Here is a 20,820-nt window from a genome sequence, read left to right as displayed (position 1 = left end):
AGAAATAAAACTCTACGTTTACGTTTACGTTGATTTTTTTTGGATTAATTTATATTTGTGTTTTAATTGGTGGATTTTGTATAATATAGGTACAAATCGAAAAATTAAGTGTCCAGGTAGCAAAAATGATCAATGATTAAGAAAAGAGTTGCAATTAGGAAAATAAAATCAAATTAGAAGAGAGAATCCCTCAACATCTTTGGTAGTGTCCTCGAAGTCGAGCATAACTTTCTAATTCGGACTCCAAAACAACTAGTTCTTGCGACATTGGAAAGCTATTTCTACTGGCTACAATTTCTGTCTAATGGCCAAATTCCTAATTCGGACTCGAGCATCGTCAAAATTGGATTACAAAAGCGATCATGAAAATACGTACTATAGTTCGAGAACATGAATGCGAATCAAGAAACGTGCACAAAAACACTCGCTAAAAGCGATACACACACAAGTAAAAGTACAAAAGCATGCCCAATAGTACTCACGCAAAAGTGCATTCGCAAAAAGGATCATGAAAACACAAACTACAATCCTAGGACATTAATAAAAATCAACAAACATGCATAAGCACACTCGCTCAAATGGACATGCACAAACATACATGTAGAAAAACATGTGCAAAAGTGCATTCGCAACAACGTTTTTAAATACACGAACTACAATACTAGGACTTTAATACGCATCAACAAACAACAACAAAAACACTAGATAAAAAAGATACAGTGGAGTGTAGAAATAAAACTCTACGTTAACATGGATTTTTTTTTATGATTAATTTATATTTCTATATTAATTGGTGGATTTGGTATCTTATAGGTACAAATCAAAAATTAGGTGTCCAGGAAGCAAAAATGATCAAAGAGTAAGAAAAGAGTTGCAATTAGGAAAATAAAATCAAATTAGAAGAGAGAATCCCCGAACATCTTTGGTAGTGTCCACGAAGTCGAGCATAACTTTCTCATCCGAAGTCGAAATCAACTAGTTCCGGCGGCATTGGAAAGCTATTTCAGCTAGCGACAATTCCTGTCTAGTGGCAAAATTCCAAATTCGGACTCGAACATGGTCAAAATTGGATTCCAAAAGCGATCATGAAAATAAGTACTATAGTTCGAGAACATGAATGCGCATCATGAAACGTGCACAAAAACACTCGCTAGAAGAGATACGCACATAAGTAAAAGTACAAAAGCATGCACAAAAGTATTCACGTAAAAGTGCATTCGCAAAGAGGATCATGAAAACACAAACTACAATCCTAGGACTTTAATCCAAGTCAACAAACATGCATAAGCATACTGGCTCAAATGGACATGGACAAGCGTACATGTAAAAAACATGCGCAAAAGTGCATTCGCAACAACGTTCTTAAAAACACGAACTACAATACTAGGACTTTAATACGCATCAATAATCAACAGCAAAAACACTAGATAAAAAAGATACAATGGAGTGTAGAAATAAAACTCAACGTTTTCGTTTACGTGGATTATTTTTGGATTAAATTATATTTGTGTTTTAATTGGTGGATTTTGTATCATATAGGTACAAATCGAAAATTAAGTGTCCAGGTAGCAAAAATGATCAAAGATTAAGAAAAGAGTTGCAATTAGGAAAATAAAATCAAATTTGAAGAGAGAATCCCTCAACATCTTTCGTAGTGTCCACGAAGTCGAGCATAACTTTCAAATTCGAACTCCAAAACAACTAGTTCTTGCGACATTGGAAAGCTATTTCAGCTGGCTACAATTTCTGTCTAATGGCAAAATTCCAAATTCGGACTCGAGCATGGTCAAAATTGGATTCCAAAAGCGATCATGAAAATACGTAGTATAGTTCGAGAACATGAATGCGCATCAAGAAACGTGCACAAAAACACTCGCGAGAAGCGATACGTACATAAGTAAAAGTACAAAAGCATGCCCAATAGTACTCACGCAAAAGTGCATTCGCAAAAAGGATCATGAAAACACAAACTACAATCCTAGGACATTAATACCAATCAACAAACATGCATAAGCACACTCGCTCGAATGGATATGCACAAACGTACATGTAAAAAAACATGCGCAAAAGTGCATTCGCAACAATGTTTTGAAAAACACAAACTACAATACTAGGACTTTAATACGCATCAACAAACAACAGTAAAAACACTAGATAAAAAAGATACAGTGGAGTGTAGAAATAAAACTCTACGTTTTCGTGGATTTTTTTTCGGATTAATTTATATTTCTATATTAATTAATGGATTTGGTATCTTATAGGTACAAATAGAAAATTAGGTGTCCTGGAAGCAAAAATAATCAAAGAGTAAGAAAAGAGTTGCAATTAGGAAAATAAAATCATGTTAGAAGACAGAATCCCCGAACATCTTTGGTAGTGTCCACGAAGTCGAGCATAACTTTCTCATCCGGACTCCATATCAATTGGTTCAGCGGCATTGGAAAGCTATTTCAGCTTGCTACAGTTCCTGTCTAATGGTAAAATTCCAAATTTGGACTCGAACATGGTCAAAATTGGATTAAAAAAGCGATCATGAAAATACGTACTATAGTTCGAGAACATGAATGTGCATCAAGAAACGTGCACAAAAACACTCGCTAGAAGAGTTACGCGGATAAGTAAAAGTACAAAAGCATGCACAAAAGTACTCAAACAAAAGTGCATTCGCAAAAAGGATCATGAAAACACAAACTACAATCTTAGGACATTAATACAAGTCAACAAACATGCATAAGCACACTCGCTCAAATGGACATGCAACATACATGTGCAAACGTGCATTCGGAAAACGTTCTTAAAAACACGAACTACAATACTAGGACTTTAATTGTAATGCCCAACCATCCATACATGGCCAATAATAAGCATATTGCATCAATGCATATAGTTATAATTTATCATTCATTATGCATGATCACGATTGCTTGTTACACATGTGCCTTTATTGTGTTTTAATATGTGATCGAATAGTTTTCTTAAAATGTGCTAATACATGATACATGTTATTGAACTTCTACTTTATGATTTAACATGAAACTTAAGTGATTTATTGTAATGAGAAGCTCAGTTTCTCGGTTAAGAAGGGATCAATGTGTTAAACGCTGATATATTTGTCTTAATTGTAGTTTTGCATTATAATTACATTTTGATATGATTAATTACATATGTAATTACTTGAAGTAACTCATATTAGACTAAAACCAAAAGTATGCAAAAGGGTGCAATTTGATTGGTTGGTTGACTAGGTTGCACAAGACCATTCTGATTTTGTTTACACTTGATTATAATGAGTAAACATTAGCCCACCATCTCATCTCAAGCTGTAAAAACGTGGAATAACTACAAGAATCCAGCAAATATAAGCGTTCCAATCATCATCCTCCATTTGGCCTTGTTGGGAATGGGTAGATAAGTGAAGATTTTGTGTTTTGGTCTTCATTTTCACTTGTCTTCTTCCAAAAACGACCAGACCAATTCCTTAAGCTTCTCTTCTTATTTCTTCACTTCCATATTCACATAAGAAAACATCAAACCATAAAAACTCATAGAGTATAGCTAGGACAAGTTTTGCACCTTTTCTAGCTGAAAATCCTATGTTTTGAAGTTTGAATTCATCTCTAATCAAGTCTTGTAGCACCCCTTATCTAAGAACTGATCCTTTCACTTCATAGACCATATTGAACTTGAGGTAAGTTGAAGCTTTCATTTTCTCATCATAAGAACCTAATTATGTGTGCTTTAATGTGACTTTTGCTACGTGTTCTCCATGATGTTTTTATGATTGATGAGTCATAGTGATATGAAAGAATATGTTTTGAAAATGGGAGTATGGTACTTGATTGATGGTCGAGTAGGCAAGGGACGCGGGAGGAACCGGCGGACCCAACACATGGTGGCAAATACCTGAGGTCGAAGACCAGTATGGAAAACCCACAATTAAAGAAATGAAATACGGCTAATACCTGAGGTCGAAAGGTCGGTATGGAAACCCCCGTATTATCTATTGGCCAAATGTGATGAACAGGTTCCGAAAATCACAGTCTATTGCTATCAATCAAGTACCACACTTCAAGGGTACCCGATAAAGAGAAGGATTTCAAAGAAAAGGATCATGAATGAAGTTATATGTGATATTGCACTTATTGAATGAATAATGTGTTATGTGATATATCGCTATTACATCAGTTCCAACTTGCTGAGCCATTAGCTCATTAGGTTCTTATGATGCAGATAATGATGTACATGTTTAGAAGTTGACCTAGCCAAGAGCGGTCAGTCAGAGATTTGTTCATATGCCATGCTTCGAGCCATTTTTGTAGCCGAGCTAGAAACTCTTATTTCATTTTGATAGCCGCTCTATTATGGTTTTTGTACAATGTAATTTTATAAACAATAAATATTTATTTATATGTACAGATTTCGAGAAAGTACAAAGCTTGATTTCTTTTCAAAGCATATAACGTATTTTTGTATTAAAACCATAATGTTTAAGTATATATAAAAGGTTAGCATCCCTAACTTAATGGTGGTGATCCAATTGGATTCTGCTGTTAGGTTGTGGGGCGTTACATTTTGTGGTATCAGAGCGGAGGTATAAAATCTTTTCTGAAGACAGAAGAGGGCATATGAACATACTTTGGCTGCGAAGCTTGGTTAACTCTCTTCTTATTTACCTATGTGTTTGATTATATTAACATATGTATGCCATTGTCATGATTGTGCATTAGTATTGGCTAATGAATGGGATGAGATTCTGCAATTTATAGGAAGTAATGGCACCGAAAAGGAAGACAGGGAATGTTGGCCACGAGGGTGACTACAACTTAGTTGATAATTTAGCTGGTTTGATTCAGCAACAGACTAGAATGCATGGCGAACAGATACAGAAATTGTTCGATATGCAACAGCGAACCCATGAACAAAACCAACAACCTCCTCCTCCACAAGCTAGACACGATAACTCACTTACCGTGTATGAGAAGTTTTATAAAATGGAACCGGTTGATTTCTATGGTGGGTCTGATCCTATGGTTGCAGAAGAATGGGTTAAATCTCTAGATGTCATCTTTGACTACATGCGTATTGAAGATTCCGAGAAAGTACTTTGTGCCATTTTCCTATTGAAGAAAGAAGATGTTCGGTGGGAGGGTACAAAACTTGCAGTGGATATCGAGAAGTTGACATGGGAGGCATTCAAAACAATCTTTTATGACAAGTATTTCACGAGGGATGTCCGGTCACTCAAAGTTAAAGAGTTCTTAGAATTGAAGCAGAATGAAATGTCCGTATGTGACTACGTGCGAAAATTCGTGGAGGGTTGCAAGTATGTACCTTACATAGCTAAAGATAACAAAGAAAAGATGGATCACTTTATGAGAGGCCTCAACCTAGTTATTAGAAAAGATGTAAGGATCTCTTCTCCAAACGAGTTTCGACAAGTGGTGGACAACGCATTGATGGCTGACTTTGATGAGAAGGAAATTCAGAAATTTCATCAACAGAAGAGGCAAACTTTTACTCCAAGAACTCAATCTCAATGGAAGAAACCAGAGCAAAAATCCGGCCAAGTAAATGACAAGCGCCCTAGAGTTGTACAAAGTTCTACTACAGTTGAAAAGCCCAAGTGTGCCACATGTGGGAAGAATAATTTTGGTGAATGCTATAGCTGTTTAAATCGTTGCTTCAAGTGTAAGAAACCAGGGCATATTGCAAGGAATTGTCGCACCCCACCAGTCAAAGTCCAAGCGAGAGTGTATGCAATGACTAAAGAACAAGCTGATGCAGATGCATCAGTTGTCTCGGGTACTATTTTGATTTTAGGAACTCCAGCACTTGCATTAATAGACTCAGGATCTACTCATTCATTTGCATCACATTCATTGGTGAGGAGATTGGGCATTATACCAGATACGTTGGATGTGATGTACAATGTGACGACTCCATCAGGGGAAGAGATGAATTCCAACCAAATGTTGAAACATTGTTCTATTCAGATTAGTGGTAGAACACTTTGTGCAGATCTTGTTGTTTTACCTCTCGCAAATTATGAGACTATTTTGGGCATGCATTGGCTTATAAAATATTATGCAACCATTAATTGTAATCGGAAGGTTGTCATCTTCCAGCCACCTGGTGAAGAACATTTCGAGTTCGGCGGTCATTCACTTTCATCTTCAATACCATTTATAGCTGTATTGAAGGCTCAAAAGATGATGAGTAAGGGTTGTGTTGGATACTTGGCTAATGTTATGGACACTTAAGTAGGAACACAATTGAAACCCCAAGATGTGGATGTGGTTGATCAATTTCTTGAGGTATTTTCAGATGACTTACCAGGACTGCCACCGGATCGAGAAATTGAATTTTTTATTGATACGTTGCCCGGAAGAACTCCTATTTCTAAAGCTCCATACAGAATGGCACCAACAGAACTAAAAGAGTTGAAGATTCAACTACAAGACTTGTTGCATAAAGGTGTTATTCGGCCGAGTTATTCTCCTTGAGGAGCACCGGTTTTGTTTGTGAAAAAGAAAGATGGTACATTACGTTTATGCATCGATTATAGAGAACTGAACAAACTTACAATCAAGAACAAATATCCACTACCCATAATAGATGATTTGTTTGATCAATTGCAAGGAGCATCAATATTTTCGAAGATCGATTTACGCTCCGGGTATCATCAACTGAAAATAAAGGAGGATGACATACAAAAGACTGCATTTAGAACAAGGTACGGACATTATGAATTTCTAGTTATGCCCTTTGGCTTAACAAATGCCCCCGCAGCTTTTATGGATTTGATGAATAGGGTGTTCAAGGAGTTCCTCGAAAAATTTGTGATTGTGTTCATTGATGATATCTTGATCTATTCCCATGATAAAGACGAACATAGAGAACATTTGACAGTGGTGTTGCAAATATTGAAAGAAAGGCAACTATATGCTAAATTTAAGAAGTGCGAGTTTTGGCTTGATCAAGTTGTATTCCAAGGGCATGTCGTGTCCAAGAATGGTATCTCTGTCGACCCGAGTAAGATAGAAGCTATCAAAAATTGGCCAACACCAACAACTGTATCAGAGGTTCGAAGTTTCTTAGGATTGGCAGGATATTATCGAAGGTTTGTTCAGGGATTTTCCAAGATAGCAACTCCATTAACAACGTTTACACGGAAGAACGTGAAGTATGTATGGACTGATGCATGTGAAAGTAGCTTTCAAAAGTTGAAACTGAGATTGACTACAACTCCTGTTCTCGTCATTCCTTCTGGAACTGGTGGATTCGTAGTGTATAGTGATGCTTCAAAAAATGGATTGGGTGCTGTATTGATGCAACATGGGAATGCTATCGCCTATGCTTAAAGACAATTGAAGGAGTATGAGAAGAATTACCCAACTCATGATTTAGAGCTTGCTGCCGTTGTGTTTGCCTTGAAAATTTGGAGGCATTACCTATATGGTGAGAAATGTGAAATTTACACGGATCACAAGAGCTTGAAGTACTTCTTCACTCAGAAAGAATTGAATATGAGACAACGAAGATAGTTAGAACTTGTGAAGGATTTATGACTGTGTGATTAACTATCATCCTGGTAAAGCTAATGTGGTTGCAGATGCATTGAGTAGAAAATTTATGTCTTCCTTCCTTGTTATACAGAAACCAATACTACTAGATGTACAAAGATTAGAGCTTGAAATTGTACCTAAAGGGACGGTTAGCTCTTTATCATCTTTAGTATTAAAACCCGTACTTCATGACCGAATCAAAGAGGCTCAGAAAGTGGATAAGTATTTGTCCAGGTTGCGAAGTATGATTGATGCTAAGAAGAGGCCGAACTTCTCTATTGGTCATGATGAAATGATTCGTTATAAAGGCATATTGTGTGTTCCTTTTGATGCTAACATAAAGGGCGACATTTTGGAAGAAGCTCACAGAAGTCTTTACTCAGTGCACCCGGGCAGCACGAAAATGTACAAAAAGACTTACAACTTCACTATTGGTGGCCTAACATGAAGAGAGATATAGCAAAGTTTGTGGCTTAATGCTTCACTTGTCAACAAGTCAAAATGGAACATCAAAGACAAGCAGGAGTATTGAAACTTTTACTGATTCCAGAGTGGAAATGGGAGCATATTACAATGGATTTTGTGCTTGGAATGCCTAGAACACAAAGGGGATACAATTCAATATGGGTGATTGTTGATAGACTAACTAAATCAGCCCATTTTCTTCCAGTGAAGTCCACATTCAACATGGAGCAATATGCACAACAATATATTAAAGAGATAGTTAGATTGCATGGAGTGCCAGTGTCAATAGTATCTGATAGAGATCCGAAGTTCACTTCTGCATTTTGGAAGAGTTTGCACAATGCCATGGGGACGAAGCTTGCATTTAGTACACCATTTCATCCACAGACTGATGGACAATCCGAGAGAGTTATTCAAATACTTGAGGATATGTTAAGAGCTTGTGTTCTAGATTTGAAAGGGAGCTGGGATGAAAAGCTTCCATTGGTAGAGTTCACTTACAATAACAGTTATCAATCTACAATTGGAATGGCACCTTATGAAGCACTATATGGGAGAAAATGTAGATCTCCAATTCATTGGGATGAAGTTGGTGAAAGAAGTCTACTTGGGCCAGAGATGGTGCAACATACTTCCGATACGGTACGGAAGATAAGGGAAAGAATGAAGACGGCAAAGAGTAGACAGAAAAGTTATGCAGATAAACGAAGAAGAGATCAGGAGTTTACGGTTGGCGACCATGTATTTTTGAAAGTGGCTCCATTGAAAGGCATAATGAGATTTGGAAAGAAAGGAAAACTTAGTCCAAGATATGTTGGTCCGTTTGAAATCCTTAAAAGAGTTGGTGATAGAGCATATAGAGTAGCCTTACCTCCTTCATTATCTGGTGTTCACAATGTTTTCCATGTGTCTATGTTGAAGAAGTACATTTCAAATCCCTCTCATGTTTTGAGTTATGAACCGTTTGAGTTTTCTGCAGAATTGTCTTATGAGGAGAAACCAATTCAAATTATTGATCGAAAAGTCAAGGAGCTGAGAAATAAAAAGATTCCATTAGTTAAGGTATTGTGGATAAATAAATCTATTGAAGAAGCCACGTAGGAAGGGGAGGAAGAAATGCATAGCAAATATTCAGAATTGTTCGGTACGTCAACTTTCAAGGGCAAATTTTATAAGGAGGGAAGGATTGTAATGCCCAACCATCCATACATGGCCAATAATAAGCATATTGCATCAATGCATATAGTTATAATTCATCATTCATGATGCATGATCACGACTGCTTGGTACACATGTGCCTTTTTTTTTTTCAGAGAACGACACCCGGTGAGGGTGGGGGGTTAGGCTTGACCCCCTACCTGTTTATAAAAGAAAATTTAAGAAGTACATAATGAGTTTCGCTCAAATTGCTACTGCCCAACATATGGGTAATAATAGCAATTGACAAACAAAAGACAATAGCTAACTAACAAAACGTTAAGAATACGGGCAAAACATGTGGCCCAAATAATAAAATGGATGGGTAGGGAATGATCATAGAAGGTCGGGGAAGACCAAGGTAGACCGTTCGCCTCACCACAACAGCCAAAAATGGGCGAAACAGGTATAACGGCTGCGAAATGCGTGGCACCATTCGGCAAACAGTCTAGTCTTGATAGACCCAAACAATCCATAATCACCCCAACCCTTCCTAACATGTAAAGTTCACGAAAATTCCTAAATTGCCAATAATATAAAAACATGGAATGCATGGCACCTATGTGCGAGACTGTCATCGAAAGGATTGATATCCAAGCTGGTCCATCCGAATCATCTGCTGAATAGGTCGGGGAAGCTCCACTGTTGTGAAGGTACGAACCAACTCGGTCTGACACCCCAAGTTAGCTAATGCATCAGCCACTGTATTGCCCTCCCGGTAGATATATGTAATCCTGTACTCCAAAGTAGAAAGAGAGTTCCGGATCGCCGTGAGAGAAATTTGAAGACTCCAATGACCTTGGTCCGTGTGCGAAAGAAGTTGAACAGCGACTTCTACGTCATGCTCGATCCGAACTCTAGTGAATTGCCTCTGAATAACAAATCGCAGCCCCGAGGCAAGGGCAGCAAGCTCGGCTGCAATACTGCTCGGGGCAGAGATCCTCTCGTGAAATGCAAGTATGGCCTCAGCGTCCGAACCTCTGATAATCCCGCCAATAGCTGCAATCTGGGTGGATGCTCTACGGGCTCCGTCTGTGTTTAGCTTCACCCAACCCGGATCCGGTGGAAGCCGAATAACTCGATGAGGTGTGAGAGTTGGTGTTCTGACTCGGTAATATAGGCTAAGAGACTCAGCCACTTGGGGAATGCTAGTCGAGTTGTCCGCCGAAAGTAAGTTGGTTTGGTGAAGAATCCTGATGTGCTGGATGACCCTGTAAATGATGGAAGAAGCGCGAACCGTGATATCCTTGTGCTTGCTGTCATTTCTTGCAATCCATAAGTACCACAAGATCAAGCAAGGCACAATGGTCGTGATGTGTGTGTGGTGTGTGAGTGTTTGCGAAGTGAAGTGCTGCCAATAAAGTAAAATCTGGGGTACGTGCGTAGTGTGTGCAGGTGTATAGCCAAAAAGATAGAAAAAATGATGCCATGCCCTCTTAGCCGTCGGGCTCTCCACGAAGATATGATCAATCGACTCAACAGAAGGAGACTCGACAGACTGAGATACAAGACTCGACACAAGAATAGATGGATCTGGACAACAATAGCACCTCAAGGCAAGAGAGGTGCCTCGAGACTGAAGTTTGGTATCCACTGGAAGACGCTGAAGAATGAGACGCCAAAGAAAGATAGAAATTGTATGAGTAAGACAAGATCCCCAAAATATATGAAGAAGAGGGGTAGGGGTATGCTGCTGTCGTATCAAGGCCCAAGCCGAGGTCAAGGAAAACTTGCCATCCGAAGAAGCTCTCCAAATGGGCAAATCACTCGAAGCACCAGAGATTGGGACCGAGCAAATCCTATCGATCCACTCAAAAGGAATATCCTCAGCTAGCTTGTTTCGATCCCACTGACCGTTAACCAAATAATACTCCACACGAACTGATGTTAGCCGACCACCATCAATAATGCCCGAAAGGGGACCATCGCCAAACCAGTGGTCGTGCCAGAAATAAACATGACCTGGACCAATCCGCCAAAATATTTGAGCTTGAACACGCTCTCGGACACGGCACATGCGCTTCCACACCGTGCTATAGAGTGAAGACACAACGCATGAACCTGGGAACCGATTCCGACAATACTTGTTTCGGAGAAAACGGGCCCAAAGAGAATCCTGAGCACGGAATCGGAACCAGAGCTTGTAAGTGAAGGCGTCAATCACATCCGTCAAACGCCTCAACCCCAAGCCGACAAATCGTCTGCCAAGCAACCCAATGAGGCCGGCGCTGATTACCATAAGATCCCCAGAGAAATCGGGCCATGCACTGCTCAATCTGCCGAATAATGTACTGCGGAGGTTGAATAACGTGAACAAGATGCAAAGCCATAGTCAAAAGCGTACTCCGGATCAAGGCAAGACGGCCCCCGAAAGCCAAAGCGGTCCGAGCCCAACCCGAAATCCTGGCTTGCCATGTGCCTTTATAGTGTTTTAATATGTGATCGAATAATTTTCTTAAAATGTGCTAATACATGATACATGTTATTGAACTTCTACTTTATGATTTAACATGAAACTTAAGTGATTTATTGTAATGAGAAGCTCAGTTTCTCGGTTAAGAAGGGATCAATGTGTTAAACGCTGATATAGTTGTCTTAATTGTAGTTCTGCATTTTAATTACATTTTGATATGATTAATTACATATGTAATTACTTGAAGTAACTCATATTAGACTAAAACCAAAAGTATGCAAAAGGGTGCAATTCGATTGGTTGGTTGATTAGGTTGCACAAGACCATTCTGATTTTGTTTACACTTGATTATAATGAGTAAACATCAGCCCACCATCTCATCTCAAGCTGTAAAAACGTGGAATAACCACAAGAATCCAGCAAATATAAGCCGTCCAATCATCATCCTCCATTTGGCCTTGTTGGGAATGGGTAGATAAGTGAAGATTTTGTGTTTCGGTCTTCATTTTTACTTGTCTTCTTCCAAAAACGACCAGACCAATTCCTTAAGCTTCTCTTCTTATTTCTTCACTTCCATATTCACAAAAGAGAACATCAAACCATAAAAATTCATAGAAGTATAGCTAGGACAAGTTCTGCACCTTTTCTAGCTGAAAATCCTATGTTTTGAAGTTTGAATTCATCTCTAATCAAGTCTTGTAGCACACCTTATCTAAGAACTGATCCTTTCACTTCATAGACCATATTGAACTTGAGGTAAGTGTTAAGTGTATATTTTTACACTTAACGGTACCTTTTAATTGGAGCTTTTGGTGTGTTTTAATGATAATTGGTGCTTAAAATGGTTATTATTTGTATTTTAGGTGCAAATTGAAGAATTGTCAACTTTTGGGGTGAAAACTGCAAATTCGGAGAAAAAGTGGGCCAAAAGTGAAAAAATCAGATTTCTGAAGAATTGAAGACCGCGGGGCCGTGCGGATTTCAGGCGTAAATCTCACACGGCCGTCCGGATGGTCGTGGTGGCGCAGTGAAGGAAGTTTAATTACACAAGGAAACCCGCCCTATTATATTTTTGCACCCTATTTAAAGGCCAAAAGCACACAATTAGGAATTATCTTTTAATCTTTTATTATCTTTTATCTTTAGTTTTTATTATTCATCTTTCTACACGCAATCAAGGAGCACAAAAACGAAGACGAAGACTTGACGACTCTTCATCATAGTTCTCCTCCTTTATTGTTATTTATAGCTTTTATGATTTTTCATCTTTTTATTATGCTTTTCGTAGAGAACATGAGTAGCTAAGTTTTTATTCTAGGATTTTATTGGAACCCTATGTGGTAATTCGAACCTCTTTTTCGACTTTTATGCAAGTTTAATTCTTCGATTATTTCTTCTATCTTGATCTTATTTAGCGCATGAACGTAGGCGCCGTTGCCGGGGAATACGGCTAAATTATTCATTTATCCTAATATTAAATTTGAGCAATTTTTCTTACTTCAGCCAATTTATTTATTTTATTTAATTATTTTTTTTTATTATTATTTTGTTTTAGGTACTTTTTATGCGAAGAGGACACGACACGAACTTGCTACCTCTTGATCCCGAAATTGAGCGAACGTTTAGGCAAGCCAGGAGAAATCAACGGTTAGCCCAAAACACTCCGGCAACTATGGAAGACGAGAATAATCGTGGGGGAGGTGACCAAGGGCGCCTACTGAATGCGGCAGGGGAAATCGTTATCGAGCAAGAGCAACGCCAGCTAATCAATCCACCGCCTCGTCAACGAGCACTGCATGAGTACACCGTCCCGACACTCAATGGGTTCCAATCAAGCATCCAGCAGCCCCCCATTGAAGCCAACAATTTCAAGATTCGAGCGGGACTCCTCACGATGCTCCAAAACAATGGTCTATTCAGCGGATTGGCTCATGAAGATCCACATCTTCACTTGGTCAATTTTCTTGAAACGTGTGACTCGCACAAGATGAACGGAGTAACACCCGAAGCATTGCAACTCCGCCTGTTCAAGCACTCCCTACAAGGAGCAGCCCGAGAATGGTTGCAAACTCGTGCACCGCACTCCATCTCGTTGTGGGCCCAGCTAGCTCAACTTTTCATGAACACATACAACTCCCAAACAAAAACTGAGAGAATCCGGCGAAAAATTCAAAACTTCATACAAGAAGCCGGTGAAGCATTATTCGAGACGTGGGAGCGGTTCAAACAGGTAGTAAGGAGGTGCCCGAATCACGGACTACAAGAGTGGCGCCAACTGCAAAAATTTTACGATGGACTGCAAGACAACTCGAGGACAGTGCTCGACTCTGCAGCTGGAGGCATGTTCATGAGTTTGACTTACGACGAAGCATACGAACTCTTGGAGCGGATCGCTAGAAACAAATACATGCGGGCATCGGACCGGTCGAATAGCGGAGCAGTCAAGACTGGAGGAATTTTGGAGTTAGACGGAGTCACTGCAATCACGGCCCAATTGGAGAAGCTATCGAAGCAAGTAGCGGCTTTGCAGACTAAGCAAGTCCACGCAGTCCAAGTTCCCGACCAGCGCATAGAAGAAACGGAGTCTCTGAATTATGTGCATGACACCAACCGACAACAGAGGAACCCGTACTCCAATACTTACAATCCCGGATGGAAGGATCACCCTAACTTTGGGTGGGGAGGAAATCAGCAAGGACAAAGGCAAGCAACACCTCAAGGTCAAACGCCAAATCATTCACGACCAGCTCCCGGATTCCAAAATCCGCCTCAAGCTCAACCTCAAGGTGTAGATCTCGCAAATATCTTGGCGCAATTCATGACAACCACCCAAGCCTCCATCCGGAATTTGGAAACACAAATGGGTCAACTTGCAACCCAGCTAACCACGAGGCCATCGGGAGCACTGCCGTCGAATACGAAAGATCCTCGGAAGAACAACGTCGAGCAGTGCAACGCTGTGAGTTTAAGGAATGGGAGACAATTGGAGGAAGCCCCACGAAAAGAGAAGCAAAACACGGTGATCGAGAAGCCAAGCGTGATTGGAGAAAAAGAAGCGACTCACGAAGAACCACTATCATCTCCAGTGAAATCACGAGCCCCTCCGATTTCATATCCTCAGAAGCTTATGAAGAAGAAGCTCGATGCCGAGTATCAAAGATTTTTGGACAAGCTGAAGGAAATCCAAATAAATATCCCGTTTATTGAAGCCCTTCAAAAGATGCCAAAATGGGTGAAGTTCCTCAAGGATCTCGTGACGAAAAGGAAGAAATTGCAAGGGAACGAGATGATCCAACTCACGGAACAATGTAGTGCAATTCTTACACGGCCCCTTCCACAAAAACTCGGCGATCCAGATAAGTTCACTATCCCTTGTACTATAGAAGGTAAAAATTTTAGATCGCTTATTGATTTGGGTGCTAGCATTAATCTTATGCCTTATTCCACTTATAAAAATCTTGGGTTAGGTGAGATTGAACCTACGGCTATAACTCTGCAATTAGCCGATAGGTCTTTGGTTTACCCAAAAGGTATTTTAGAGAATGTGCTAGTAAAGGTGAACAAATTTATCTTCCCGGTTGATTTTGTTGTACTCGATATAGATGAAGATAGGGAGATACCTCTTATTTTAGGGAGACCGTTTTTAGCCACTTCGAAAACTCTAATTGATTGTGCTAGTGGTGATCTTACAATGACGGTGCATGATGAAACGATCAACTTTAATGTTTTTTGTGCTAATAAAAATCCATGTGAGAATAATGAGTGTTTTACTATTGAGCTTATGGATTTTACAAATCATGAAAATTTTGATGTTTCAATTTTGGACCATGGGAAAGCATCCGCGAGTGCAGGAGATGACAGCGGAAAAGGGAATCGGAAGGAGCACGTTTGTTGTGCGAACTCAATTTCAACACCTCCGAGAGATAGTCAAAAGAGTTGGGGTGCTAACGGTGATGAACGTGCAAGGAGGATGTGGCCACCTAAAAAATCAAACGAGCGTCATCGGGGAGAGGAATCTAATTGCCAAGTGACTTCGGTCACGTTAGCTTAAACAAAGAAGCAGACAAAGTCCGGCTGAAGACTGTAAACTTAGCGCTTCTCGGGAGGCAACCCGAGCTTTCGTTTTTCTTTCTTTTATTTTATTTTTTTTATTATTTTTGTTTTTATTTATTTAGCTTGTTAGTGTTCGTTCTTATTTTATTTCAGCTTTGAAAAAAAAAAAAAAGTTTCAGGGGCACTAATTAGAAGTTTTTATTTTACAGGGACTTAATTGCAATTCTTCACACGGCCGTGCAAGAAAAAGGCAGGAATCTCACACGGCCGTGTGAGATTTCGGATGAGCTACTGTCCAAATTGGCCAATTGATGCGGCCGTGCGGATTTATGCCTACAATCTCGCACGGCCGTCCGAAATATAAAGTGGCTACTGCCCAAATTCAACAAATGGTGCGGCCGTGCGGATATTAAGACTATATCTCGCACGGCCGTCCGAGGGAAAAAACGGGGGCAACTTTAAATAGAATTTTTCACACCCCAAGCTTCACAAATCCAAAACCTCTCTCTCATACTTCGAACCCTAACGTTTTCTTTTCAAAATTTTCGATTTTCTTTGACAAATTTCACCAAAAATTCACCAATTACACACACATAATACTTAAACTTGGTTGTTTGTTGCTGATTTGTGCAGGGAGGAGTCAAGAAAGGTACAAATTTCTCCAAAAATCCATTCCACCACGAACGCCCACAAGGTGTTCGACGAATTGCCCAAGTCAAGTTTGGGGGAAATTTTGCACATCAATCCACTCCTAAACCCTTCCACACACATTCTCAAGTCATGGGGAAACGAGGACGTGACGGAGAGGGCACTTCTCAAGGCGAAGGCCCTTCAAAAGGCAAGGGGAAGGGCAAGAAAACCGATCAAATTCCAACACCCGACGAAGATGCTTGTTGTGTCGAAGGCGGTAGTGCTCGCTTTGAGAAGCAAAAAGTGAAGAAACTAGTGACGGAACGTGCCTATGCGATCACCCTTCCACAATTCGCACCGTTGCACCAAGAATTTCTACGACGAGGTTGGCAAGCATTATTGGAACCGGAGGGTTCGATCAACCTATCATTGGTCCGCGAGTTCTACGCCAACAACCGTATCCTCCTCACAACGGATTGGAACTCGAGCACGGTTCGAGGAAAGAAGGTCGATTGGTGTGCCCACGCAATCAACTTTTTTTATCACCTCCGACACACGTCATTCAATTGGGAGCAATTGCAACTTGCGGTCACACGAGATCAAATCGCCGAGGTGTTGTGCGATGGACCCCCCATTTGGTCCAACCTCTCAACCGAAGAAACGTACGAGTTGGAGTGGAAATGCATTCACCAAATAGGCAAGGCGTGCCTTACGTTCATTTTTGCCAACCTCATTCCCACCCGCTCGTGGACTCACGTGGATCCCGAACGGTGCGCCCTTGCTTACCACATTCTCAAGGGCACACCGATCAACATTGGCGAAATCATATCCGACCGATTTTGGACCTCCATGGTCAACAACTCCAAGGGGTTTTATTTCCCTTGCCTAGTTACCGGCTTGTGCAAGAAGGCGAAGGTCCCAACCAAAACGACGGATATTCTCACCTCGATTCGGAAGCCGATGAGTAACCTTGCGGCCCGACAATACAAGGCACCCATCCAAGATGGCGAGCAACCCGTCGATGGCCAACCAATAGCTCCACCCGAGGGTCCAAGTACAAGTTCGGACCGGCGATTTCAAAGAAGAATGGAGCGCGAGTTGGTGATCACGAGAAATCGGCTTGCCACGGTGGAGCACAAGGTGAGCACGATCGAATCCCTCCAACGATGGTCGGGAAAGATGCTCCAAGCCATTGTGTGCCATTTGGCTTGCGGCAATCCCGAGTGCGCCGAACCGGTTCCGTTGCCCGCACCGATTCTTGAGCCGGTACCCGAGCTTTCGGGTGATGAAGGAGATGGTGATGCTCATGCGCAAGGTGGAGTTGGTGAGCAACCCGACGATGGTCCCGACGCTTAAAAACAGGTGTTTTCTATCCTTAAACTCCGGGCGAATCACATTGAGGGCAATGTGAATTTTAAGTTTGGGGGTGGTTAACTACTTGTTTTCGTTTATGTGCGCTTTATTTGTGTTTTATTTTTTTTCTTTTATTTTGCATGCTTTAGTTTTTGTTTTAGTTGCCGTTTTATTATTTCCATTTTTATTATATAAAAAAAAATAAAAAAAAAACATATGTAAGTTGAATGTGGGATCGACATCCGACTCTCACGAGTCTACTTTACTACTTGTTTGCGATACGTACACTTACGTGTTGGTATTTAGCACCCAACAGTAAGTTGAAGCTTTCATTTGCTCATGATAAGAACCTAATTATGTGTGCTTTAATGTGACTTTTGCTACGTGTTCTCCATCATGTTTGAATGATTGATGAGTCATAGTGATATGAAAGAATATGTTTGGAAAATGGGAGTATGGTACTTGATTGATGGTCGAGTAGGCAAGGGACGCGGGAGGAACCGGCGGACCCAACGCATGGTGGCAAATACCTGAGGTCGAAAGACCAGTATGGAAAACCCACAATTAAAGAAATGAAATACGGCTAATACCTGAGGTCCAAAGGCCGGTATGGAAACCCCCCTATTATCTATTGGCCAAATGTGATGAACAGGTTCCGAAAATCACAGTCTATTGCTATCAATCAAGTACCACACTTCAAGGGTACCCGATAAAGAGAAGGATTTCAAAGAAAAGGATCATGAATGAAGTTATATGTGATATTGTACTTATTGAATGAATAATGCGTTATGTGATATATCGCTATTACATCAGTTTCAACTTGCTGAGCCATTAGCTCATTAGGTTCTTATGATGCAGGTAATGATGTACATGTTTAGAAGTTGACCTAGCCAAGAGCGGCCAGTCACAGATTTGTTCATATGCCATGCTTCGAGCCATTTTTGTAGCCGAGCTAGAAACTCTGATTTTATTTTGTTAGCCGCTCGTTTATGGTTTTTGTACAATGTAATTTTATAAACAATAAATATTTATATATATGTACAGATTTCGAGAAAGTACAAAGCTTGATTTCTTTTCAAAGCATATAACGTATTTTTGTATTAAAACCATAATGTTTAAGTATATATAAAGGGTTAGCATCCCTAACTTAATGGTGGTGATCCAATTGGATTCTGTTGTTAGGTTGTGGGGCGTTACATTAATACACATCAACAAACAACAGCAAAAACACTAGATAAAAAAGATACAGTGGAGTGTAGAAATAAAACTCTACGTTTACGTGGATATTTTTTCGTATTAATTTATATTTCTATATTAATTGGTGGATTTGGTATCTTACAGGTACAAATCGAAAATTAGGTGTGCTTGAAGCAAAAATGATCAATGAGTAAGAAAAGAGTTGCAATTAGGAAAATAAAATCAAATTAGAAGAGAGAAATCCCCGAACATCTTTGGTAGTGTCCACGATGTCGAGCATAACTTTCTCATCCGGACTCCAAATCAACTGGTTCCGGCGGCATTGGAAAGCTATTTCAGCTGGCTACAATTCCTGTCTAATGGCAAAATTCCAAATTCGGACTCGAACATGGTCAAAATTGGATTCCAAAAGCGATCATTGAAATACGTACTATAGTTCGAGAACATGAATGCGCATCAAGAAACGTGCACAAACACACTCGCCAGAAGAGATACGCACATAAGTAAAAGTACAAAAGCATGCACAAAAGAACTCACGCAAAATTGCATTCGCAAAAAAAAATCATGAAAACACAAACTACAATCCTAGGACATTAATACAAATCAATAAAACATGCATAAGCACACTCGCTCAAATGGACATGCACAAACGTACATGTAAAAAAACATGCGCAAAAGTGCATTTGCAACATCGTTCTTAAAAACACGAACTGCAATACTAGGACTTTAATACGCATCAACAAACAACAGCAAAACCAGTAGAAAAAAAAAATACAGTGCAGTGTAGAAATAAAACTCTACGTTTAGGTTTACGTTTACGTGGATTTTTTCCGGATTAATTTATGTTTCTATATTAATTGGTGGATTTGGTATCTTATAGGTACAAATCGAAAATTAGGTGTCCAGGAAGCAAAAATGATCAAAGAGTAAGAAAAGAGTTGCAATTAGGAAAATAAAATCAAATTAGAAGCGAGAATCCCCGAACATCTTTGGTAATGTCCATGAAGTTGAGCATAACTTTCTCATCTGGACTCCAAATCAACTGGTTCAGGCGGCATTGGAAAGCTATTTCAGCTGGCTACAGTTTGTGTGTAATGGCAAAATACCAAATTCGAACTCGAACATGGTCAAAATTATATTCCAAAAGCGATCATGAAAATACGTACTATAGTTCGAGAACATGAATGCGCATCAAGAAACGTGCACAAAAACACTCGCTAGAAGAGATAGTCACATAAGTAAAAGTACAAAAGCATGCACAAAAGTACTCACGCAAAAGATCATTCGCAAAAATGATCATGAAAACACAAACTACAATCCTAGGACATTAATACAAATCAACAAACATGCATAAGCACACTCGCTCAAATGGACATGCACAAATGTACATGTAAAAAAACATGTGCAAAAGTGCATTCGCAACAACGTTCTTAAAAACACGAACTACAATACTAGGCCTTTAATAGCATCAATAAACAACAACAAAAACACTAGATACAAAAGATACAGTGGAGTGTAGAAATAAAATTCTACGTTGACGTTTACTTTTACGTGGGTTTTTTTTCGGATTAATTTATATTTCTATATTAATTGGTGGATTTGGTATCTTATAGGTAAAAATCGAAAATGATCAAAGAGTAAGAAAAGAGTTGCAATTAGGAAAATAAAATCAAATTAGAAGAGAGAATCCCCGAACATCTTTGGTAGTGTCCACGAAGTCAATCATAACTTTCTCATCCGGACTCCAAAGCAACTGGTTCCGGCGGCATTGGAAAGCTATTTCAGCTGGCTACAGTTCTTGTCTAATGGCAAAATACCAAATTTGGACTCGAACATGGTCAAAATTGGATATCAAAAGCGATCATGAAAATACGTACTATTGTTTGAGGACATGAATGCGCATCAAGAAACGTGCACAAAAACACTCGCTAGAAGCGATATGCACAT

General features: G+C 39.8%; 1 protein-coding gene and 2 long non-coding RNA genes across 3 annotated transcripts; all 3 read left to right on the top strand.

Annotated features, from left to right (window-relative positions):
* Positions 1 to 2,968: 2,968 nt before the first annotated feature.
* On the top strand, positions 2,969 to 4,570 carry LOC148768501 (uncharacterized). The gene is made up of 2 exons (XR_016033117.1): positions 2,969 to 3,688; positions 3,796 to 4,570. It is a non-coding gene; the product is annotated as an uncharacterized LOC148768501 (long non-coding RNA).
* Positions 4,571 to 4,772: 202 nt separating this feature from the next.
* On the top strand, positions 4,773 to 6,274 carry LOC105964465 (uncharacterized). The gene has a single exon (XM_012988972.2). It carries the CDS (start codon positions 4,773 to 4,775, stop codon positions 6,258 to 6,260), a length of 1,488 nt encoding a protein of 495 aa, XP_012844426.2. The 3' UTR covers positions 6,261 to 6,274.
* Positions 6,275 to 12,055: 5,781 nt separating this feature from the next.
* Positions 12,056 to 18,384, top strand: LOC148768500 (uncharacterized). Its single transcript, XR_016033116.1, has 2 exons — positions 12,056 to 12,396; positions 18,099 to 18,384. It is a non-coding gene; the product is annotated as an uncharacterized LOC148768500 (long non-coding RNA).
* Positions 18,385 to 20,820: the final 2,436 nt, after the last annotated feature.

The sequence above is a fragment of the Erythranthe guttata genome, chromosome 8 (genome assembly GCF_056151865.1).
Source record: "Erythranthe guttata isolate IM_541 chromosome 8, IM_541, whole genome shotgun sequence".
In the NCBI taxonomy this organism is placed as follows: domain Eukaryota; kingdom Viridiplantae; phylum Streptophyta; class Magnoliopsida; order Lamiales; family Phrymaceae; genus Erythranthe; species Erythranthe guttata.
This window is presented reverse-complemented; position numbering and strand designations above follow the sequence as displayed.

Coding starts and splice junctions, on each gene's coding strand:
- LOC105964465 (XM_012988972.2), top strand. CDS start 4,773: ATGGCACCGAAAAGGAAGACAGGGAATGTTGGCCACGAGGGTGACTAC.